Source organism: Corylus avellana, chromosome ca5, assembly GCF_901000735.1.
Source record: "Corylus avellana chromosome ca5, CavTom2PMs-1.0".
Lineage (NCBI taxonomy): Eukaryota > Viridiplantae > Streptophyta > Magnoliopsida > Fagales > Betulaceae > Corylus > Corylus avellana.
This window is the reverse complement of record NC_081545.1, coordinates 2,549,622-2,575,385: the sequence shown is the minus strand read 5'-3', so window position 1 is coordinate 2,575,385 and position 25,764 is coordinate 2,549,622. Positions and strand designations below refer to the sequence as shown.

Here is a 25,764-nt window from a genome sequence, read left to right as displayed (position 1 = left end):
GTTTATATTATATTTTTTATTAGAGTGCTTTACTGTCCACCCCTCCTTTGTATTATCTTTTTATTTTTTATTTTTTATTAATACAATCTCACTTATATATATATCAACTCAAATTAGATGGGGCCTAGCCGATACATATTAGCTAAAAACTAAGGGCTTGTTTGGTTACACTTTTTAAGATATTTTTTTATAAAATATATATATAAATTCATTAACAGACAATACAAAACAATTATCACCATTTTATGTTTTATCGCAACAATAAAACAAAAAAAAAAAACACTATAAAAAGCATTACCAAACCAACCCTCATGAGCCCATTTTGCATTGAGAATTTGTTTGCATTTGGAAATGTCAAAAAGCTGAGGAGATTTGCTCACAACGGGGTCGTTTGGATCTCCCAAAGAGAATCTGACACGTCCTTTATGGTGGGCCCCCATCTCCTAAGTAGCGAATCGGAGACAAAATTCCTTTTTTTTTTTTTTATTTGGGGGGTCGATGTGGGTCCCATACTGCTGAGAAAAATTCACATCCAACGGTCCAGCTGTCACCACCTCCCTCCCCTTCACATGCCCAAAAATCTCTTTCGCGCGCTTTGACGGCGACGATTTTTCGCATTTCTCCAAATGCTAAAACACACCAACGAATTAAAAACCAAAAAAAGAAAAGAATTTCGAGATGACACAAATGCCCTTCACACAACAAAAAAGAATCGTGTAGTCGATCTCACTGAACTTCACGTGGGTCCCGCAATAAATTCAAATCCAAGGGCCCAAATTTTACCACCGCCCTTCACCTTGACTCACTTTGACGATCAGGAAAGAGTGATTTCCACGCCATAACTTTATATTGCGTTGAGTGTATGACGAAAACATCACTAAAGAAAGAGTACTTGTAGAAGCATCCTATTAATATATTAAAATAAAATCAATCGTTTAAAATTCTCTATGAAAGTCCAATATTTCACTTAAAATTCTCTATGTTTTATATTTTTCTAAGTAACTCTATAATGAAAACTAGAGGCGGAATCAGGGACGGAGACAGAGATTGGTATGGGTATTGATCATACCCATAAGATAATCATAACATATTAACCACTAATTTTAATTTATTTATGATAATCAAATTTGATTCATTTAATTTTAAAATAATAATTAGGATTTTATGAGTGGCATGCTAAAGTTGCTTTAAATAATTTAGTCATATGTGCCACTTTAACCACATATTTTGCCATTTTGGTAGCATTACCACTTGTATTTTTCTAAGATCTACCCATTTAAAGCATAAAAGATAACCTTTGTTATTGTTTTTGTATCTTCTACTTTTTCTTTTTTCTTTTTTTTAAGAAAAAAAAATTAGAACATCATGTAAGAAATTTTTTTTTAAAAAAAATGTTAGAAAACATATTTTTATGCTACAACTATTTTATAATGTAAATACAAAAAAAAAAAAAAAAAATAGTAATACTGAAATCATAATTTTCTCTCTCAAATATACTACAATGCTGACCTGACAGTTGCAACTAACTTTTTAATTAGACTTCTTACATCAATACAGTTACAACTAACTTTTTAATTAGACTTATTACATCAATATTATAGAATAAAAATGTGGTTTATAACGTTACTCATATAAAAATAAATATAAAATATACAAATTAGTTAAAATTGCAACATTAGTATTGTAAGATAATGATGAGGTAAAAATATGTTTTCTTAGCCTCATTAAGAAAAGAGAAATGCTATAAGGTCAATAAGTTTTTCATATTTAGCTCATATTCTTCTACAAATTCAATAGATTACCCATTAAATTTGTGAGGTTTATCAAATTCAATAGATCAACTATTAGATTTGTGGAATCCATCATTGACTTACGTAGGGTTTATATAGGTTCACAAATCTAATAATTGATTTGTAAGATGAGATGAGCCAAATATAGAAAAAATATTGACGCTTAACATTTTTATTAAAAAAAAATAAAAAAGACATTATTAAAAAAATAATAAAAATGATTAAGGCACATTGACTTTTGCGTGCAACATTCCTCTTTGCGAGTAAGTTATTCAGAATCAATTAACGACAAAACATTTTACGATAAATGATCACAACCTAGTTGATGTGGGCAAAACAGTAATTTCACCACACTCACAAAATTTACAATCCGTACACGAGTGCAAATAAATAGTTATTTTATTATTTTTCGGGGTTTCACATTCAAAGATCCAAGAAATTTCCAAACCGAGGAAAAGAGGAAAAGGGGAAAAAGAAAAGAAAAGAAAAAAAAAAAAAAAACACACAGAATTGGAATATATTTCTTAGATTTCACACATTGATTCTTCAAAACGTGGTTCTCTTCGTGCTTTTTTTTTTCTACTTTCATATATAATTTTCAACAACTTTTTTTGTTTTTGTTTTTCTGTTCGTTTCAATTTCACAGCCTTTGATCACCAATATCCTCTCAAAGCCACACCCTTTCTGTGATTTCTGAGGGACTCGAGGGTGTGATTTGCGTGAAAGATTCGAGATTTTTTCTGGGTTTGATTGGAGGAATTGAGAAAAAAGTTGGAAGGGGTTCACACAATCTCTGTGCTACAGATGCCAGATAACCGGCAAGTCCAGAGGAATGCTACGCATAATCAATCCGCTAATAACATTGAAGGTAGTACTGGATTTTGGTGCACCCTTTGGGGAGTATGGAGAGATCTGATTATGGGTTTTGTGAAATATGTTTGATGTTTTGGTTTTGATCAAGGTGTTGTTACTGTTGTTGTTCTCACTGTTATCAAAGTTGCAGTGTGTGTTAATGGTTTGAGTTGGAAATTGTTTGAATTTTGTGTTTCTTACTCTGTTTTATGTGTTTGTTGCTATGTGGCTTTTTATTTTTGGTGAAATTTGATCCACGTTACAATGCATATTGAGGTTTGGAAGATTCTGGCTTTTCCTGTGCTTATATGATGTATGAGTAGAAATTTTTGGAATTGTTAGGATTAAGTGGTTTTTTGCCTTGTTTATTTTGTTTGATGGCATGTGGGTTTTGAGTTTGAAGAGCATTGATGGTTGATGCAATGGATGTTGAGGCTTAGAGTCAAACTTGTTGTTTGTTGTTTCAACAGTGGAATTTGTGCCTTTAAGTTAAATGTGATTTCAGACTTTTGAATGAATCTAGTTTTGTTGTTATTATTGTAGTTATAAGGTGAAAATTTTTTAACCTCTTGAAATTTGGTTGGGTGGCCCCATTTTTTTTAATGTTTGTTGACATTTGGGTTATTGTTTTTGGGGGAAGTTTAGTGATTGATGCCATGCAGATTCGGTCTTTGGAAGATTCAATCTCGATCATATGGTTATTTGTTTATTATTTTAGATACACTATGGCGGTTGAAAATCAATGATAATCAGGAGGGTGGTGGTGCTCAGTTGGCTCCCTATCCGGATCGACCTGGTGAACCTGACTGTCTATATTATTTGAGGACTGGGTTGTGTGGTTATGGAATTAATTGTCGTTATAACCACCCGGCTTATGTTTCACAGGTAATAAAGCATTTAGATTTGCATTTTAGATGCAGTGAGCTTAGTTTTATTTGAATTTTGTAGAACATAAATGATTCTGTTTGCCGCTTTCACACAAGGATCATCTTTGTTTTTCTGCTGCTTCTTAGTTGTCCAGGGTGCTCTTATTGGTAATGTCACTGACTTAGCCTTTCTATTACATTATTATGTGCAGGGTGCTCCATACAGTGGAGAACTCCCAGAAAGAGTTGGACAGCCTGACTGTGGGGTATGATTTCCATCTAGTTGGCATTGCTCTTATAAAAGGAGGAGCAAGAAAATTCGCATTTATGCTTTATTGGTGTCGCTAATTTTGCTGTTTGGTGTGATCTATGGGTGTGGAAGTACTAAAAACAAGAACATAATCTGGTTTTTTTTTTTGGATAGATATTTATTCGATTTGATATAAAATAGAATTGCATATGTAGAATAGAAGTGCAGACAGTTTTGGAGAAACATGAATTTGGTGTGAGAATCTCTACTGAACATAAAGGAAAGCAACATGTTTTATGAGATGAGGTTATTCTACAGAAATTCTGATTATTACCATGTGTTCTCACATAATATATCTATTACAGACACCAAAAGTTGCAAGTGCTTTTTTTTTTATAAGTGTTATCACGAGTTGTAGACTTGGTTCCTTGTTTCAATAATTTCAGCATGAAACACGCATTCTATTATTGAAATTTCCTTTCACTTACTTTATTATCTCTATAGTGTGGAATGTTTATCTATGTATGATCACATGCGTCCTCTTTGGTGGACATTTTCTGTATGATGTCCAAAGTTCTCTGCGTTACCAAGTAACACTAATATGGAAACGAAGATGACATGGTTTTGACTTTTAAAGATAATGCTTGATCGTCTTGAAGTTCTTCATATTTGTTTGAAATCTTCTTTAAGATATGAAGAATGTAGTCTACCTCTGAAGTCTATCATTTGCAATTTGTAAATATGATAGGAATTGGCCATCATTGATAATGCTAACTATTGGGAATTTGTGGTGGAAATCATGCTTTATGGCAACATTCATAGTTTATGATTGTTCACTTCCGCACATGCATTGCAGTATTTTCTGAAGACAGGGACCTGTAAATATGGGTCAACATGTAAATATCATCATCCAAGGGACAGGCATGGTGCTGGACCAGTCTCATTCAACATTTTAGGTCTCCCCATGCGTCAGGTTCTTACTTGCATCTGTCATTTCAGTGCTATGTACTGATTTGTTTGCATTGAATAAAAATCACTTTTGATCCTTCCTTAGGAAGAAAAATCTTGTCCTTATTACATGCGAACTGGATCATGTAAGTTTGGAGTTGCATGCAAGTTCCATCATCCACAGCCTGCACCAGTTGGAACTGTTCTACCAGTAGCTGGAAATGGAGCTTTTGGATCTATGGGCTCAACAGTTGTGCCGTCATCTGGTGTACCTTATGTAGGTGGAGTTCCAGCGTGGTCGTTACCAAAAATGTCATATGTATCTGGTCCGCGCATGCCAGGTCTGCAACCTTACATGTCTGTTGTTCTTCCTCCTTCTCAATGTGTTGTACCTGCACCAGGCTGGAACACTTACATGGTCAGTACATGATCGCTTAAATTGAACAAACTGTTGTTTGAATTTCTTTTGTTCTTATAATAACCTTGCATTAGCAGGTATCTTATATTGTTTATTATGCAATCTGGGATCCTGTTTCCAACCTCTGCATATAGTTCATATAGTGGTTTTGGAACAAAAATGCCATGATTTTAGCTTCATGTGGTCTTTTTGGAGCTATGCTGCAAGAATGGTTTCAAATTCGTCACCAAGCATAGTTGACAACCGTGCAATGTTTATTTCACATTCTTTTTTAAGATACATTGGCTAGTCTTTTGTCACAAGAATGTGGAAACTGGTCCTATGGTTTCTCTGTTATTGTGGCCGTAGTTACAGTGTTAGCCATTGCCTGTTCATTGGGTGAGCTGGATGGCCTTGTTGATTGAAACCAAAACTGTTGTTTTTGGGATTGAGGTGTAAAGAACAAATGCTTGTTATGATTTTTGGTTGCAGAGGTTATTATGAGATAGCCAAACAGTTTATCATCCTACATCAGGGAGCCATAGCCAGGAAAAAAAAAATGTTGCCTAATTATCATTTGCCTATACACATACAAACAAATAAACTCCTTAAGTTGAATATTTTTATATCTTAAGATGGCCTTATCTCATATTGTCTCTTTTGGGAGAAATAACGCTGGAGAAGGTTTGTTAAGTTGAGTTGAAATTTTCTTTTTGTTTTAATATTTGATCATGTTTTCAATCTTCACACAGGGAAACATGAGCCCTCTGTCTCCTAACGGTTCTACCACTGTTCTGAATTCCAACTATATATACAACTCCAAGAATTTAGGTGACTCAGGTTCTAGTGGGCAGATGCATTTGCTATCTACAACTACAAATCTTCCTGAGAGGCCCGATCAACCTGAGTGCCGGTATTTTATGAACACTGGGACCTGCAAATATGGATCTGATTGCAAGTTCCATCACCCGAAAGAAAGGTTTGCACAATCAGTGGTAAACCAGCCTGGCCTTCCCTCGAGACCTGTAAGTTTTTCGTCTATTTAGTACAATGACATGGACGTTGGTTTGTGTAAGAATTCATTATTGCTTGGAACTTTGGATTAATTGGGAATATAATGAATTGTTCTTTTGAAAGAATTTCACATTTTCCTATTTAATAAATTGGTGATTGTTGTTGCTATTAATTCTTTTCTTTTTCTATTGTTACACTATCAGTGGCTGACTCCTGGCTCTCCTATGTACAGGGGCAAGCTGTATGTTCATACTACAGTATGTATGGACTCTGCAAGTATGGCCCAACTTGCAAATTTGATCACCCAGTTGTAGCTCAGCCTTATAACTATACTTTGAGCCTCCCTAATCTATCTATGCTTGATTCATCTCTCTTCAATTATCCAAGAAGCTTGTCAGCAGCCCACTCATCTGAGACTTCCCCTTCTAAATCATCAAAGTTTCCTGATTGGGTCCAGAAACATGATGCTGCAAGAAACAAACATGATAAATCAGATACGAGGATTTCAGAGGATTCACCTGAACAGTCTGGTTCTTCACCACACTCTACTCCAACTTCAACAGAACCTTTACATGATCAATCTGGTTGACATCACTCCTCTCTAGCTCATTTGTCACATCCTTTTTTATGCTTACATCCAGGAGATATTTATTACGTGTACCTCCTGCCCCCCCTTTTCACCTGCGGTTCTGCGGATTGGGATAGGATTTTTATGATGACTGAAAGCTTGGGGGGCATGGAAGGCATTTTTTGTGGTGAATAAAGTGCAGGTGAAAGTTTGTAAGAAATCCAAACCCCATCCCCCCACCCACCCAAATTGTTGTTGTTTTTTTTTTTTTTTTTTTTTTTCGGATGATATTCATTTGGGTTGATGAGAGTTTGCACTTTGCAGAATGCTTGATTTTGATTGTTGTGTGAAATTTTAGCAATTCTTGAGCCCTACAACCTCTTGCTTTTCATTAGAAGAGGGAACAGCAATTGTTTGCTGACGACTGATGTGAATGAAATGATATAAAATACACCAGGAGCTGTTAGACACTAGGTATATAAATATATATGAACTGATGAAGTATGCATGTTGGGTTGCTTTGACAAACCCATGTATGAATACACAGGTTGCAGTGCAATCATCCAATGTAAGTTAGGTTTTGGAATTGCGGTGCAGTCATCCAATGAGTACACAGGATGCAGTGCAGTTGCCTCAATACACATAGGACACTTCAGATTGAGGTGGTCGTACCACACTTTGGCCACCCCCAAATGGCCGGTTTGGGGTGGCCTAATGACCTTTTTGTGGGCGATTGCCCCACTAAAACCACCTCAAGCCTCTTTTTAGTTCATGCTTTGTTGGCATGATCTGGACGGTCCAAAGTAAACCAGTTGCACCCAATACATGTGATTTTAGGTGGTTTAGCCGTCTCCACTAAAACAACCACGAAACTCTTTTCATTTTTTTTTTTTGCCGCCGGGCACGATCGGGGCCATTCATTTTTAAAATGAACGGTCCATGAAAAGCCTGTTATACAGCCACGCATGGGGATCTAAATCTATACACAAATTACCTTTTTATCTTCTTGAAAGAGAATTTACCGTCTACCATGCCAAGTTAGGGTAAAGTTGTGTCATTAATAAGGAAAGTTCCTAGGGGGTTAAACTTTGTTGCTTAGTTGATTTTGGATGAGTCCTCATGTCAATGGTTGGTTTTGTGAATGCAGGTACAGCGGATTTAGTAAGTGAAAGAACCTGTCATGGCTATTAGTAGCCTATTACCTCAGTAAATTTTGTGGGTATAAATGTGCCACGTGTATCATGTATTATAACGTTTTATGTAATTCTCACGTGTAATTTTACAAATGCATGTAAGAATTACATGCTTTGCTAAAAATGCACGTGAAAATTACAAATATATATATGAGTCATATGTATTTTGAACACGTATCAATTCAATAAACTGGGTCAAAAAAATTTGTAAGAAAAAACGGTGTTCGTATGCCATAACAATTATAGGTAGATAATTGAGCTTTTAAAACCTAAATGTTGTGCTAATATGAGGCTAATGTGGGAGAGCACCAAGCCATTGAATAGGTAATGGGCCATAAGAATACAAATTCTCCATTGTTGTAATTGCGTCGATTTTAGTTTTGTTATGTTTGCTTATTCCCTGTCCGTCTAATATGTTTTCATTATTTGCTTTAAATAAAGCATAAGAGTGATTAAAAAAAAAAGGGTTTTGATGCTGAAATTTTGATTTTCCCTTTAATAAATAAAACATAGATTTTAGAATTTAGAATTTTGTTTTCCCTCCCACTATTGCGTTTAAGATTTAGGGTGAATATTTATTGCCTATGAACAAATAACTCATTCTTAGTCTTTTAAATTATCGTTTGTGATACATGACATTTTCCAACTACCATTAATAGGCAAAGAGCTCCCTCCATAAGTTGAGGGCAATAAATTCGACAAAATTGAGCATCTCTCCATAAGTTGAGGGCGTTAAATTCGACAAAATTAAGCATCTCTCCATAAGTTGAGAGCGTTAAATTCGACAAAAATGAGCATGTGACTTGTATGTGCTCTCTATATATATAATGACTAAATGTCCTCCAAACAAATAAAAAATGCGAAAAAAAGGTTGAATTGATAACTCATTCACACGTAGTCTTTCAAACTATCATTTATAATATCTAACCTCCTCTGGCTACCATTTATAGGCAAAGAGCCCCCCATTCGTAAGTTGAGGGCGTTAAATTCGAATGAAAAATCAACATGCACCATGCATGTGTTCTTTATATATATATATATATATATATATATATATATATATATATATATAATGACTAACATACGCCCCAAATAAAAAACATGAAAAAAAAAAATTTGAAAAAAAATAGTGGTTGAATTACCCGCCTCCCCAAAGTGTTCAAGGGTGGTTTAGCCACCATTGAATCATCGAGAGAGTGGCAACCCACTTCACTCCGATGATTCGGCCACCTTCAAATCAATTGAGAGTGGTAGAGCCACTCTTCTGATTTATTTGGGGTGAGCAGTATCTCAAGTGCTTTAAGGATTGTCGAGCCATTGACAATCACATCGAGGTTAGTAACTACACGGCTCTACTTTTTTTTTTTTATAAAAAAAATTGTAAGATATTTAAGTAAATTTATTATGTAAACTTTTAGAGTATTTTCATCATTTCAATTTAAAAATATGTACTAGCTTGTCATATGCTCGATTTCGTCTGATTTATCGTCATCAATATCACAAATGATAATTTAGAAAAATAAGTGTGAATACTTAAAAAAATAATAATAATAAAAGGAAAATAAATGTGAATGAGATCAGTTGTATTTTCCCCAAAATATTACGCAAAGTGAATTTGAAGGAGCGTGCGTTTTCCTTCTCACATCCTGAGATCTGATCCTCGGGACCCCACGCACTGTCGTGCACTTAATCATCCCCACTGCTATCAAAAACCTGTGGACCCCTCTTCTCTCTCTCTTAATCTCAGCCGCTGGATCCTCCTGATTTCACAAGGCGCGAACAACCTTTACCATCCGGCACATCTTTTTGGGCAAAATAAAAAAAGCTCTAACCAACGCACCGTCACCAACTACCCACTTTCCCGCGTAAATTTTAACCAACAAAATAAATAAATAAAGGTTTGTCTTAATTTGTTAATGCTAACTTGCGCTTCTCGCAAAGCCTAAAAAGGCTTACGATCATCGGCTTAGCGAAGGTGATGCGTACTACGCTACCAAAGGCTTATGTTAGAAGCAACGGTGCGTGGTTGGATGGGGTGTTGATTACGCTATTGTCCCTCTCAGGTGTGCCAGGTGGACCAGGTGGTCCCACGTTGTCCCTATTGCAGTGGGGCCCTATGGAACTTGGGCAATGTTCGGATTGCGATTCACTATAATTTTTGCCCAAAGTTCTAAATAACGTGAGAGATTTATATAGGGGTATAACCAGGATTTTGAGTGTGGGGAGACGAATTTATTTATTTATTTATTTTTTTCTAATTAAGAGGGTAGGCCGGAGATATCAGTTGTGACTATCTTATTTGGGCGTGAAAATAGTAGCACATACCGAACTTATATAATTTCATAGTAAATCACAAGTAATTTTTATTATAATTTTTATTACCACTAACAAGTGAAAGAATGACAAATAAATTAATGAATTAAAACCCATCAAATTAACCAACAATGAAAGCTAAAAACAAAACTTGTATAATATCAAAATACAGTAAATACTTATTCAAAATCTTACTCTTATGGCATTACAGACATACATTAGCATAAAGTATTAGCAATATAAACTAAGCACAATCTATATGATTCAATAAAAATTATACCTTTGAGCATGAATTGTTTCTCCTAACAAAATGCCATGAGGCTTCCAACTACAATAATACTGAGCATGAGAGTATGAGACAAGCCAAAACAATGCTACAACCAGCAATAATTAAGATAACCCAAATTTTAATCCTATGAAATCTCAAATTAGATAAGTCAAAATGTTAATTTTAATCTTTTAACAACTAAGCCGTGAAAATTATTCATTAAAAAAAAAAAAAAGCCGTGAAAATTATCTAGAAGAAAAAAGAAAATATGAGAGTTTGAGCCAAGCCAAATCCACTCCGACAAGGGCTCTCTCTCTCCATGCGTGAATCGGGAAATACCCAAATCCAGCAAATACCCTAAACAAATACCCAGTAATTGCCATTTCTTCGTATTTCTCCACCATGTGACTTAGCAAGCTACTGTCTCTCTCTCTTTATTCCCATTCTTCCTCTTCTTTCTTTATGATTTCTAAGCCTATTTTTCTTTTGAGTAATCTTGGACTTGGCAGGGACTTTGCCAGTGAAGCAAATCTGAGTCTTCTCTCTCTCTCTTGCTCATGTTCAAGTGCAGGCTTCAAAAACCAGATACCCAGATCAAGTTGATGCGCTGTGAAGCTGATTTTGAAGCATTTGGGTGATGGGTGCTTGACTTCACCTTCAGTGATTTGAGGTAGACTTTCCTTCTTGTTTTTGGTGAAAATGGGGATTCAGCCAAAGCGAATCAAAAGGAATAAAAAATTATTTTGGGGACAATTTAAGAATTTTCCGGTGAGAGAGAGAGTGCTGAAGATAAAAAGAATAAAAAAAAATTTGATGGGACAATTTGTTGAAGAATTGTTTGGTGAGAGAGTTTTGGGAGGACATCTTCAGTAATTTGGGGGGACAAATTTTGAAATTTGGGGATATATATAAAATTTCACATGCTAATATAAAATTTCTGAAAACTTTTGGGGGGACGAATCATCAACGTACGTCTGCCCCTGGATTTATACGAAGGGGAAACTTTACTGAAGACTCTCGAATTTTCACTTATTTTGAAATACTCTTTCTAAACTTCAAAATCTCTCAATTTAGTCCCCTGAACTTTCAATTGCTCTCAATTTGAATCTCTCCGTCAAATTTTAAACGTTACATGATGTTTATACCCCTAACTTTTGTATAAAATTCCAAATTCCAAAATGTTTTATTAAAAAAAAAAAAAAAAAATCAAGGATATTTTGGTCTTTTTTTATATTTTTAACGGCTAAAATTGAGAGCAATTGAAAGTTTATGGGATTAAATTGAGAGATTTTGAAGTTTAAGAAGGTATTCAAAATGGGTGAAAGTTTAGGGGTCTTCAGTGAAGTTTTCCCTTATATTAATGACCCACATGAAATCTCTCTAAATTTATTTAACAATTTGAATAAGTAATTATTGTAAATCTTAATTGTTCCTCGGAAAATACCAACTAGGCATAACAAAAAGAATAATTAAAAAAAAAAAAACAATAATTTTTTTGTATTTTCATAATAAAATTTACAAGCGGATTTAGTTCAAAAATTCAATTAAGCCCACCTAAAAAAAAAAGCTCATAAAAATATTTATAAAAAAACAACACGCCCATAGTTGAAACAAAAAGGCCCAAAATGCAAAGCAAAATTAAATCTCTCGTGTGGACACGTGGCATTGGTCCATTGGGCCACAGCTGGTCTGGTCGAGGGTGTCTACAGCAGAGGGGTATGGACCCAAAAATACGAATCCAAGTCAAGTCAGAGTCAGAGAAGGCCGCCTCACGTGTTTTTTATTAATAAAAAGAAATTATATTTATTTTGCTTTTTGGTAAGAGCCGGTGGCCGGTGGGTTGCTTTTACCTGGAAACCCGATGGTCCCGTTTGACTTATTGGGCTTTGGTCAGTGTGATTATGGGTCATGATTAGGAGGAAAAAAAGTATATAATCACCATTTACCAATAATAATAATAAATAAATAAATAAAAAGTATATAATTACTGTTTACCAAAACGCTAAATTGTCTTTGTCTAGCGGTTGGATTACACTAAACTTCTTTTTTTTTCCACTTCTTAAGAGTAATCACTTTGTTAATGTGATATTTTTTGTAATTAACTCTTAAGAAACAATGATTGACCCAAAAACCTAATAAACAGGCTAGGTCAAAGTTCTAAACATTTCGCTTTCTTAAATATCATTTCTAGATTCAATTCTTATATTGTATTGTGTAAGGTGTAAATTCTTGGGGTTTTTTTTTTTTTTTTTTAATATAATTTTTACTAAAGTGAATCGTTTTGATCATAAATGAAAAGATTGTTGCGATTATTATTAACGGCACTCTTTTTATTTTTATATATAAAGAGAGATATAAGAAGAAGAGATAATATTAAATCACTATTTTAACAAATATTTAGGGCATATTTAGGTGTGCGTTAAAAGGAAACCCGACAAACTCTTTTTACAAGAGAAGTGTTAGAGAGCAAAAGAGTAGGAGCCAAAATTCTTGCCAAACTGATGTGGCAAGAATTCTACACACCCCCGATTGTTTAGAATTTTTTTTTATTTTAAAATTTTTGTCACATTAGTTTAAAAAGAATTTTAACTTCTACTTTTTAGCTCTCTAATACTTCTAGTTGTGTGATATTTGAGGAGAGATTGACCAATTGACAATTATATTGGGGAGGGGGGACTTCAAAGTAAAGTAAAGTACAGCAACAACACATTCGAGGAAAGTAGTCATGGGATGTTTTTGGCCAACAATTCTCTATCTCCATTGCAAGCCAATTTTAATCGCCAATTTTTGATTGGCAGGCAGGTGTCATTAGATAACAAGGGGGCCAAACCCTATAGACCTATAGCCTACTAAACTCTTTGCTTTATTGGGCAGGGTAACCTTTCTTTTTTCAACGAGTCAAAGGTCAACATATCCGTCTAGAAGAACGCATTATTTATCTAACGACCCTCTCATTTTCATCAGCACTTTATTGGGTTGATGTAATGCGCATATAATTTTATTAAAAGAAAATTGAGTAATTCTAAATACTTAACTCATCCCATGCCATCTCCGCCTCCACCACCATCCCATTAGGTTATTTAGCATCGTCAATTGGCCTTTGAATTTTTTTTTTTTTTTTTTTCATTTTTTAATAAAAGGCTAATTCAATGACCCAAGAGCATTGTCACATTTGTTCAACGGGATGAGACTTGGTTGAAAGTTGAGTATGTAGTATTACTAAAATTAAAAAATAAAGGATTGAACGGCATTGCCACATCAGCCTAGTGAAATAGAAGTATAGTTTTTAGCATTTTTTGATGACCATATATTTATTATGTGATAACATATATACAGTAGATATGTTAAATATAATCTAAACCATAAATTTAATTTTAAAACATAGTATCATGTGGCGGTCTCTAATTAATGTCGCCTTGTTGTTGCAATAGCAAGCAAGCTATCTCGTGATTTGCACCTACAACCGTCTCCCAGGGCGGACCTTTGCTTGGGTTACTAGCCAATAACCATTGAACCGGGTCATTTTATGACACAATTTCATATATTTGTTTGTTTTTTATTCCAACATTTCATTCTCTATTTGGACCTTCTTGATTAGGGAACCATTCTTTTTATATTCTCAATATTGAATAGAAAAAGACACAAAAATAAAAAAATAAAATAAGAAAAGAAAAGAAAAGAAAAGAAAAGGGTCAAAGACCTAACAAATTGAATAAGGCTATATAAAGGAAACGTTTCCGAAATCAATATTAGAGGCCGTGGGTGATGCAAATTATTGTGCATGAAAACTCGATTGGGCACACCTTGTGCTCACCTGTGGAGGTGTTGGATTGCACGTACCCCCATGATGACGGCACCGCCCAATCGCCCTCTGCACCGTGGGATGAGTCAGTGGTGGTGCATCGCTGAGGAAGGAACACGGAAGAAAGCAATAGCCGTGGGTGATGCAATTAGCGTTGTGGCGTGTCAGTGGGCTGGTCTCGAGAATGGCTAACGTGATGGCCCCTCTGGGACCCATGTCGATTACGGTGTTTGAGCCTCTCGAATTACTTTTTTGTCCTTCTGACCTTTTGTTTCAGCAATCAGATCGCTGAAGTATTTTATTTCTTAAAGGTGTTTTTTAGGTATGAAAATTATTTTCTAATTTCTATTTAAAAAATATTTTAATGTAATATGAATTATTTTGCTAAGTAGTATTTAGGGTAAAGTCCACATACCCCCCTCAAACTACCACCCAATTGACAATGTCCCTCCCAAACTTTCAATTGTGACAATATCTCCTCCAAACTACTAAAACATTGTCAATGTCCCCCTCAAGACTAGCAATAAGACAAAAATGCCTCTATAGATTTCTCAATAAGACAAAAATACCCCTATAAATTAAAAAAAAATTGATTTTTTTTTAAAACGAAATATTTTAATTTAAAAATAATATTTAAAAAAAAACAATTTTTTTTAAACAAAATTTTTTTATTTTTTTAAAAAACGGAAATTTTTATTTTTATTTTAAAAAAAACTATTTTTTTATTTAGTTTTTTTTTAAAAAAAATTCATTTTATTAAACGAATTTTTTTTTAAAGGTAGATTTTTATTTAAATAAAATTATAAAACAAAAATAAAAATAAAAAACGAAAATTTTCAATTTTTATAAAAAAAAAAATCGAAAATTTTTTTAATTTTTTTCTTATAAAAAGGATTTTTTTTAAAAGAAAAATTGGCCACCGCTTGGATTTTTTTTTTTTTGTTAGTTTTAGGATTTTTCTAGAAGTTTTAGTTTTAGTTTTAGTTTTTTTTTAAAAAAATTTTACTGAGGGTAATTTCGTCATTGGGGGAACATTGACAATTTTTGGTAGTTTGGAGGGGACATTGTCAATTGAGTGGTAGTTTGAGGGGGTTATGTGGACTTTCCCCTAGTATTTATCTATTTATTGGGAAGTAATTTGTGCTTGTTGCTTTATTTTTTTGCTCTATTTAACTCATGTGGAAATTAATAATTCATATATATTACTTCAACTCAATGAAGAAGGCATTCCTTACACTTAAACATATGTGTATTTCAATGTAGTTAAAGTGTTTTTGACCTTACAATTCTACGTGTTTTTAAACATAATTACAAAAAATATATTATTTCAAAAGTGCATTTGAAAAAAAATATATATATATATATATATATATATAGTCGTTTAAAGGCCATGAACTATGAGTAATTTTGCATAATTATATTAAGAGCATGTATGGAACTCCGTTAGAAAGTAAAGTTTTTAAATTCAAAAAACTTTAATTTTAAACTTTTCTCAAAAGCATGTTTTAACTGTTTTAGAGTTAAAAAGTCAAATAAACACTTTTAAAATTTTTTACATATACATGTCACATTTTTCGTTTGGCATAACTTTCTAGGTATTAAATGTGCTTCTTGTTTACTTTTCCTAACGCAATTTCAAACACGCTAATGGTTAATTTGGGCTCAAATTAGCTTGTAAAAGTGATTTGCCTACCACTTTTAAGGGCTTATTTGAGATTGCGTTGGAAGGGCCTAAAATTATTTTTAATACTTAAAAAGTCCGTTTGAAGAAAAAAGTATTTGTTTGGTAAAAAAATTAAAAGCCCTTTTAAGGGTCAAAAAGCCAAAAAAAAATGACCAAAACCCACTTTTGGCAAAAGCTTAAGGCTTTGTTTGGTAAAGGGGATGGGGTTGGCCCAAATACTGTTTATAACTATTTCCCAAAAAAATCAACATCAAAACATTATAACCTTTTCACTTTTTATATCAAATCATTCACTTTTTATTATTATTCAAATAAAAAAATCACTACAAAACAAAACTTTTTCACTTTTCCATACCACTTTTTCATTTTTTTTATACCAAACATTCTTACTTTTTTCACATCAATCTACATCAACTACAGTGTCTAGGCCAACCCATTTGCCAAACACCACCTAAAAATGAAGCTTTTGCCCAAAAGTACTTTTTGACTTAAAAACTCTATTTTTCAAATACAATCCCAACAGGTTCTAGAGCCTCTAGGCACTAATCCAATTGTTAGATATTCTTGATCTCCAAAAAACGCGGGGCGGTCTCACGTTCAAATTGTTATTTCAAAGTCAACTTATTGCATGCTTGATGATGTTAAAGTATTAATTAAATAATTAAATTTATTAATTTAGGTTTTTGGTATAAGTGGCGACTTGCCAACTTAGCATGTTATTAGAACATAAATTCTGAATTCATATTTAAATTCCACAGTTTTATATTTTTCATTTCAGTTAAATATTTTATGTATTAGGCTTATTTGATTAAAAAAAATATTAATTTTATTTTTTTATTTTTTATCAACTTAATTTTTGTTAGAAAAATAATGATTTAATAGGGATAAATGTGTATTAAAAGTTGTACCATTTTAAGCATTGGGTTGAATGATAATTTGATGTGGTCCTTTGGCAAGAAGTAGACAATGAAGATATCCGGTTAGACAAAAAAGAAAAAAGATTATGGACATATCCATTGAATTTAAAAGCAGCGAATCAATATCCAAAGTGGTCAACATTATTGCTGTACTGTTTATAATTCTCATGCTAAAGATGTCTACGTACAAGGATAGGACATTCTTCCTTTTGCTTCTTTACCTATTTTCCCTCTTGCTTAATGAAAAAATATAAATACTTAACTTTCATAACATTTATAATTATCTTCATAAAATTTTTTTAAAAAAACTCTCAATTTAAAGTATTAATCTTTCAATTTTTCTTTTTTCAATTTCATCCATTGGTTAGGATGTCAAAATTACAAAAACACTCCTAACTTTTTTTAGGAAAAAAATTGCAAGGATTTATGCGTTTGTTAGGATTTAACAGAATATACACAAATTTTAACGCTTGAATCTTTGAACAAACATATATATATATATATATATATATATTTTAAAAAGTGTATTTTGGAAATTTTGACAATATTTAACGGAAAATCTTAACGGATAGGTAAAATTATTATTATTATTTTTTTTTTTTAAAGATCGATATACTAAATTAAGAATTTTTTTAGTTTAATTGACAATTCAGGAAATTAAATAAAGTTTTTATTTTATATATAAAAAAATAGTCGACAAAATCCTCAAGCCAGTATACTCGATAATATATGCAAAAATTTCATTATTATTGCAATTATATTTCTTTTTGCTATTTTTTTTTTCTTTACAAAAATAAAAAATATAATATATTTTAATTTTTGGATTGAAAAAGTATTTTGACATAACATAAACGTAAGACGTGTTTTTTAATGGAGTAATGTTATGAACTATCTTTTTATCCTCCTCAAGTTGATGTGGCTCTCAAAATCACTATTGAATCAAAATCCAAATATGATTAATCTAAAATTTAATGGTGATTTTAAAAACTACATTAACTTTAAGAGGATAAAAAGAGGAACATAATTTACTTCAGTCAATTTTAGACTGAAAAATATCCAATTAATGGTCATGATGATTCCTAGCCTTACTCCTTTTAATGGGATACACATTTGAAAAATGTTTTGTATTTTAAATTGTTGGTTAATAAAATTGTTACAAAATGCATTTTAGTTTTGGAACCTCGTTAGCAAATAGGACCATAATTGTGTGAAGTTAATTTCCGGACTCTAAAGGAAGAGAAAAGAATGTCATAAAGTTCTTTCTAATAAAATAATATATTTTTTATTTAATAAATAACACCAATGTCCAAATGTAATATCGATCAACTATTTTTTTTTTAAATATATAAATATTTCAAGTGTTCAAAATGCATGTTATATTCTCATTCTCAATAAAAATGCATATAAAAATTACATGATTTTAGACACATAAATTTAATAAACTTAATTTAAATAATTTTATCCGATCTAATTTGGAATAAAACTTTGTCCATAATAGAAATCCCTACGCAGTTGTTTTTTCTTTTAAACACTTAATGATTATGAGAAATGCTATATAGAGACATGCTATACTGCAATAAAAAGACTATTTTTGGCTCTTAAAAAGTTATAGGTAGCAAAAGGCCACATGCCCAATTAGTGTGTGAGACCACAATAACTAGAGATGTGGCCTATGACCTATTGCTATCTAAGACTTTTATGGACAAAAATTAGTATTTTTTTTTTTTGTTGCATTGTAACATTTCTCTACTATATACCACACTTTTTTCGCTTCACATTAGATTCATTAGAAGGAGGCCAACATGTTCAGCAATACCCCTTGTGAATACTCTGTCTACATGAAAAGTTCTTAATGTTAGTTGAATGTCTAGGGTAAAAAAGGTCAATCATGTCGAGGTGAAGGGATTCTTAAGCATGAATTTCAACGGGCTACACAAAGGAATGAAAACATACTATCTAAGAAGGTTGGTCATGAAGGTCGGATAACATTATCTTCAACCAATCTTCACTGTACGTACCGTTCAGTGCGGCCACATCAGATATGGACTGAACTATCTCATGACATTTTGAACCTAGCTCACATATTGCTTTAATGGGCGAACAACCCTTATTTTCATTTTTTAAAAGATCAAAGTTGATCAACAAAGACATATTAATAAAGTAAGATAAAAGTATGATGTATAAACATTGATCTTTGATTATAGGTTGAGTCATGCAATGCTAGCAACATATTTCTATCACACAATTATTTTCACAATGCATACATGACAATCTCAGTCGATCAAATATACACATATATAATTTTAACAATGACTTATATATTTAACCGTTGTTTGGGATAATTACATTATTATTGGAAGATAATTATGACGTAAAAATGTGATTTATAAGTTAAAAAAAGAAGATAAAACTTATTGCACCAAATAGTTAAATGCCACCCGTACCCATGTGACTCGTTTAGCGTAATACTCCATATCACCGGACTAGCATTTAACCAAAAGAAAACAGGGACATTCAAATCACCAAATCCCACCTCATCAGACACACCTCACAAGTACGAAACCCATGGGCATTCCCGTCTTTTTATTCCCACGACTCTACGAATAAAAAAGGCAAACCCATCCGAAGCAACGAAGCGCAAGACAGAGAGACCCAGAGAAATTCAGAGAATCCCACCAAAAAACAAAACAGAAAAAAAAAAAAAAGAAAAAGAAAAAAAAGAAAGAAAGAAAGACACAGAAGATGAAGAACAACCTCTTCTGAGATTAATCTACGGAGGTCCAAGAGCTCTATTTCTCTCTCTCCCCCCACACGCGCTACCTCGGCTGTGACACCCATGCGGCGTGGACGGACCGTAGATCCAGCGACCGCAGGGAAAACAACGTTCGGTCATGAGGTTAAATCTAAGGATGTTAAATTCAGAGGCGTGCGGAAGAGGCCGTGGGGCCGATACGCGGCTGAGATCCGAGATCCGTGGAAGAAAACCCGGGTCTGGCTCGGCACGTTCGACTCAGCGGAGGACGCGGCCCGGGCTTACGACACCGCGGCGTTGTCGCTGCGGGGGCCCAAGGCGAAGATCAATTTCCCGGTGACAGGCGCTCAAATCGCCGATTTTCGGGTCAGGGACGAGGGGAGGGTTTCGGGCGTTTCGGCTGGTTCGGGGAGGTTGAACGGTCCGGTTCAGCGACACGCGGCGAGGCCGACGACGAGTAGTATGAGCAGCACGGTGGAGTCGTTCAGTGGGCCCAGGGTTGCGGTGGTGGCCCCCCCGAGGGTGAAGGTTGCACCAGTGCCGCCCGCGCATCCGGGCCCGGCCGCGCCCGATGACTGCCGCAGCGACTGCGACTCCTCGTCTTCGGTCGTGGACGACAACAATGACAACGACTGCGTGCTCACCTCGTCGTTTCGGAGGAAATTCCTGCCTTTCGATCTCAACCTCCCGCCTCCGATGGACGGCGATGATTGCGATCTTCGTGCCACGGCTCTGTGTCTCTGAATCAACGGTCACTTTTTCGATTTCGATCAACGTTTTTTTTGTTGTACCTTATTTTCTCGAGAAAAAAAAAATCGATAATTGGGATTTTGTTCTTTTTTTTTTTCTTTTTTTTTCAAATTCTAAAATCCTACCTTGTTAGATTATTATGTAAGAATAGTTGTAATTTGGGTTGCTCTGCGATCTGGGGTTTCTTCAACTTTCCTGGGCTATGAATCTTTGTACCTCTGTATTGTTGAAGATAATTAGATCGTATCACAAAGCAATGGATGCTCTTGATCTAATTTTCATCACGCATCTCTCTCTCTCTTTCTTTCTTTTCCGTGTACAAAAACTCTATGATTAAAATTAATAATAATAATTTCATTTTTTAATTTGTGAAATGACTATAATGGTGCTAGAATAGGAGTTGATGGGATTTATTTTTAATTTATTTTAATTATGTGGATGAGAACAGCGGTGGTGGTAATGGAAGAAGTGGGGAAGGTGGAGGAGGAAGATTGGTGATTTTTTAGGGAGACGGGTTGATAGGGTTTTTTTTGATAAGGACCATTTATTGCGCATGTGATGCAGATTCTTGTACACTTATGGGTAAGCATAGTATCCCACCCAGAGCCCAAGGCAGTGCAGCTGTGCACCCTTCCCTAGCTTTCTCTCCCTCCAATCTCCAGCACTATGCATGTGTCAGTTCCCCCCACCCCTAAGAAAAAAAGCAAAGCCATGTGCTCATTGGCATATGCATTTGCATGTTTTCAGGCTTTCTCAGCTACCCTCCCTCTAATGAAGAAGAAGAAGAAAACAAAAAAAGAAAAGAAAAAAGCAATGGGTATTTTCTTGTGCTTTCTGCCCATTTGGCATTTGCCACATTCCTTGGATTCTCTTAAGCAGAATAAAGTTTTGGACTAATTTCTTCTAAACCAATCTATTAAACTTTATTGATTCTCATGTGCATTTCTAGAACCATGAATCACATTATTTATTAAAAATAATGGATGTAAAAATTGTATGCTTTTGACTAGATTTGAGTTCTCACATGCATTTGGGGGGAAACAACATTTACTAGTTACCATACTTTAACTAGCAATGGGCTCCTCTTGTTAATTTTCTTTTAGAGGGTGATTTTTGTTTGAAAAAAGTATTCTAATGTGACATGAAAGTGAAAGTAAATCTACCGATGAAGTTGCAATAAAATGACAAAAATACTCTTCACAAATAGCATAGAAAGACATTACAAAAAAAAAAAGGATGCTGTGATTAGAAGTGGTAAATGTAGTTAACATTTTTTGAAAAATTATTTGGATGGAGGAAAATCTGATCCTTATAGTTGCATACCTTTTTATCTATTTTTGTGATCCAAGAGCTATGTGAATTTTTGTGGTAATTAAGAAGCCCATGAGCATATTCATTACATTCACTCCATCTACATGATGCTCTTCCATTGCACCACAATCAAGTACCTCAAGGCACGAGTGGCGTTATTTCTGTCATCACTTTCTACTGCACACGAAATAAATCAGCCTTTGGGAACAATAGGTTTGTCACTTCTTTCTTCTCTTCTTTTAACCCAAAAAAAAAAAAAAAAAAAAAACTTAAAATTACTTTTACTTTTATGTAAGGATTACAATTGACTTTCATTTGACATGTTTGGATCGTGTCAAAATATGATTATATATTATATATGGTCAAGACCCTTCAATCTTAACCTATTATTTTCGTGTTGGGTTTGTATCCGATCGAAAATTTGTTAGTTTTAAACATCGAGCGTTGGAGGTTGGGTCGTGTCGAGACATTAACATAAAACTATATAGAGCAACTCTAACCTGACTCATTTAGTTAAATACAAACTCGTTAATTTCGTGTTGAGTTTATGAAACTATATAAAAAATTGCGAGTCATACTTTTATGTTATGTAAGAACACTTTTTTTTTTAATATGAATAAAATAAAAATTAAAAACACCACCTAAAAAAAATTAAGAAAATGAGCAAATGTGGGTTAACTCACTCAAATAAGGGCTCGTCCTTAATTTTTGTTGCATGGGATGCCGAGGTTTCAATCATTTTTGTTCTTTAGAGGGAACCCGGACATGTGAACAAGTGTAAGAAGAAATCATGACAAATATATTTGAAAAACTTTTGACAAATTTTTCATCAAACTAATCATCATCTCATGTATTCTTGTAATCCACTCCTACTTCTCCACACCAAGATGAAAATGGTGTGGTTTTAACCTTCTATATGGTGTGTTAAGGTTGTTAGTTAGTTAACAATTTTCTTTTTCCATCTTCTGTTGGTGTCAATTTGGTTTATTGGTTTCAAAACGTGCGGTTTTAAAAAGTGACTTTGTCAAAATATAGTTAATAAAAATGCACTTTTTAAAAACGTTTGGTAAAGTTGCAGTTCAACTTTTACAATTGTGGTTTAGTATGTAAAATCGTGTGTTTTTTTAGAAAACGCACTTCCTTGTCCATTGGCACCGTGTGAAAACCTTGATTTTTTTTTTTTAAATGTTTGTATATCATCACTTTTTCCAAACGCACTTTTTAATGAATTAGTTTTTGTGATTTTGTTTAAAAAACATGCATTTTGACCTACGAAATTACGGGGCCAAATGTACTCTCGATAAAACTACTTATAATGAACAAAAAAATAAAATAATTTTCTTCATCTTTGAACAAAAAATTAGTTTCCTCAACCATGGTTGATGATGCTTGTTATCACATATAAACTTATTTTTTCCTTAAAGGAGAAGGAAGTGTGGGTGGTGATTCCTTCACAAATATTGGGGCTAATTTGCTCTCTTATATTGCTTTCGGTTTGCATTTCATTATACACACAGGAATTAGGAATATTCTTTCACATCTTTATATATGTCACTATTTAATTATATGAATATTTTTTTTTAAAAAAAAAAAATATTAATATAAGGTTGTGAAGGCATTTCCCATGTCCTTGAAAAAATGAATAGAATGTGATATTTCTATTAAATAACATTATCTCTCTTACCGTATATATATATAAACAAAGGTGTGACCCTCATTTAGTGCTTTAGCCTCTCTAGTGATTGGTTTCTGGTTTCTCACTAACCAACTATGTGTTTACCAAACACCTCTGTGTGTTTACCGAACGAGAGGTTAGTAGCCTTATCAAACTTTGAACCTTTCAACCCACCTTCAATCATGTCGAAAAAGTTCAGCTCAATCTAATCCTTCAACCGCCCTGCCATTAAGGTTAAAAGTCTATTTAAAATTGTGTATGATAGTTTTAATACTTAAAAAAATATGTTCAACAAAAATTAGCATGTTCGTTAAAAATTTCACATGTAATGGTCAAAACACATTTTAGGCAAAATATTTTTAAAAAGAACTTTTGCCAAAAATTGTTTTTGATTTAAAAATTTTATTTTTTAAACACAATTTCAAACATGTTCTAAAGTCTAAACAAGTAATTTTGCTAGTTCGGCTGAATTCCTTGTGGGGGCCCATGAGCCTGTAAAATTTGAGCTCTAGTCCATTTTGGGTTATTTTATTTTATTTTTTATTTTTATGGGCAGCCAGACACTTAGGCTTTGTTTGTTTAAAATATAGGGTTAAATACTAAATATTCCCCGGAGTTTTACAACTTTATTTTTTTTCCTTTAGGGTTTGATTTTTATTACAGGAGGTCACTGTGGTTTTGATAATAGACCAAATTAGTCATTATGTCAGTTGACCGTTAGTTGACTTAACGAAATTCCACGTGGACCAATCAAGTGTTGACACGTGGCACCTACTTATTTTTAAATTTTTTTTTTTAAAAAATGTATTTTTTTTTTAAAAAAAAAAAACAAAAAGAAAAGGAAAAAAATTTGGGGGTGGCTCTTGGCCATTCGAGCCACCCCCTTTGGCCATTTTTCCTTTTCTTTTTGGTTTTTTTTTTTTTTAAAAAAAAAAAATTAAAAAAATTAAATAGGTGCCACGTGTCAACATTTGATTGGTCCACATGGAATTCCGTTAAGTCAACTAACGGTCAACTGACAGAATGACTAATTTGGTCTATTATCAAAACCACAGAGACCTCATGTGATAAAAATCAAACCCTAAAAAAGAAAAAATAAAGTTGTGAAACCCCAGAAGGGGTATTTAGTATTTAACCCTTAAAATATTGGTCAATAGGTAAATATTTTAGTTAACCAAAGAAAATAATATTTACAAGGCGTAAAATGATTTACATTTTTCATTTGCATAAATAATTTTTCTTCACCCTAAACACTCCTTAGCAGGCAATTATGATATGGCTCCTTATGGGACCTACTTGTTCGAGAAGGTCTTGAGCTTTTTGAACACTTGCTTGAGCCATGAATCCCTCTTACAATTGTTTACTCAAATTATAAGTAATATAATTGCATTGAATCTCAACCTACTCCCAAAGGTTTTTATTCTGACATACTATTTTCATCCATAATTTCTCTTCGTCTTATATTTCTTTTCTTCGTAGCTTTTCAATTTATATGAAAATATAAAAAATATTTGAAAATTTTCCATAAGAGCTAAATGTCAACAAATATTTTTCGAACCAATTGAATGGTTGCAAACAAATAGCATAAAATAAACAATATATAAAAAATCAACTATCACGTTAATTTATAAGAAAAAAAATTAAAAGTGGCAGTACCCTGAGCATTTTTTCTTGAAGTAGGAATTAGCAAATGAGTTGTATGATTTAGGAAATGAACTGTCACATTAATTTATATAAAAGAAAAATTAAAAGTGGTGGTACCCCGAGCATTTTTCTCGAAATAGGAATTAGCGCATGGATTGCATGATTTAAGCCCACTTTGTTTTGACGTAAATTATATATATATAAAAGATTACGTTATTAACAAATAAGTCACTAACTAAATAAGTAGAATTTTTTTGCTAAAGAATCAAGCATAACCTAACTGCAACCTTGTGGATGTGATCATTATCCTGGCCCTTGGGTCGAGGAGGAATAGTTTTGGTATGAGAGTCTTTCCTCTCTCAGGGTTAAGGAATAATTGCTATTCATGCATTTGGTTGAATCTGTCTGTCACAGATCTAGTATTAAATCTGATTTTAGTCATGAGTTAGCAGATTGGTCTCGAATCTTGTACTAAACCTGATAATCTTGTAGCTTTATGTTATGGTTACTTCAGAGCTTTGCTTTGTAATGTAAGAGTTTTATGCTCGTGGTATTATTGAATGAAATATTATGTTTTTCTAAAAAAAAAATAAATAAATAAATAATTGCAACCAAATTCCAAGCCCAGATTTATGATGGACGGTCCAAATTGTTCACAAGTTTTTACCTATCTGCCATTTTATTAAGTATTTAACACCTTAATAATCGCGCATTCACTCAAAATAAAAATAAAAATAAAAATAAAATAGAAGTGATAATAATTCGGATAC

The 25,764-nt window shown here is 33.3% G+C and overlaps 2 protein-coding genes across 3 annotated transcripts; both read left to right on the top strand.

The window, feature by feature from the left end:
- Positions 1-2,237: 2,237 nt before the first annotated feature.
- LOC132182298 (zinc finger CCCH domain-containing protein 3-like) lies at positions 2,238-7,046 on the top strand. 2 transcript variants are annotated; one of them, XM_059595500.1, is made up of 7 exons: positions 2,238-2,658; positions 3,361-3,527; positions 3,721-3,774; positions 4,615-4,731; positions 4,813-5,124; positions 5,856-6,128; positions 6,350-7,046. In XM_059595500.1, the coding sequence occupies exons 1-7, from the start codon at positions 2,595-2,597 to the stop codon at positions 6,704-6,706; spliced, it is 1,344 nt and encodes a 447-aa protein (XP_059451483.1). In that variant the 5' UTR covers positions 2,238-2,594; the 3' UTR covers positions 6,707-7,046. The 2 variants fall into 2 exon arrangements, with proteins under 2 accessions (XP_059451483.1, XP_059451484.1); XM_059595501.1 differs by lacking the exon at positions 3,361-3,527 and having other exon boundaries at positions 2,240-2,658; positions 6,350-7,044.
- Positions 7,047-19,497: 12,451 nt separating this feature from the next.
- LOC132182021 (ethylene-responsive transcription factor 3-like) lies at positions 19,498-20,648 on the top strand. Its single transcript, XM_059595233.1, has one exon. The coding sequence runs from the start codon at positions 19,699-19,701 to the stop codon at positions 20,356-20,358; it is 660 nt and encodes a 219-aa protein (XP_059451216.1). The 5' UTR covers positions 19,498-19,698; the 3' UTR covers positions 20,359-20,648.
- The last annotated feature ends 5,116 nt before the right edge of the window (positions 20,649-25,764 follow it).

What these genes read in the sequence shown, in the direction of transcription:
- LOC132182021 (XM_059595233.1), top strand. Translation starts at nt 19,699, where the DNA reads ATGCGGCGTGGACGGACCGTAGATCCAGCGACCGCAGGGAAAACAACG.
- LOC132182298 (XM_059595500.1), top strand. Translation starts at nt 2,595, where the DNA reads ATGCCAGATAACCGGCAAGTCCAGAGGAATGCTACGCATAATCAATCC. An exon ending in ACCCGGCTTATGTTTCACAG is followed by an intron (nt 3,528 to 3,720) that starts GTAATAAAGCAT and finishes TATTATGTGCAG; the next exon opens with GGTGCTCCATACAGTGGAGA. An exon ending in TTGGACAGCCTGACTGTGGG is followed by an intron (nt 3,775 to 4,614) that starts GTATGATTTCCA and finishes CATGCATTGCAG; the next exon opens with TATTTTCTGAAGACAGGGAC.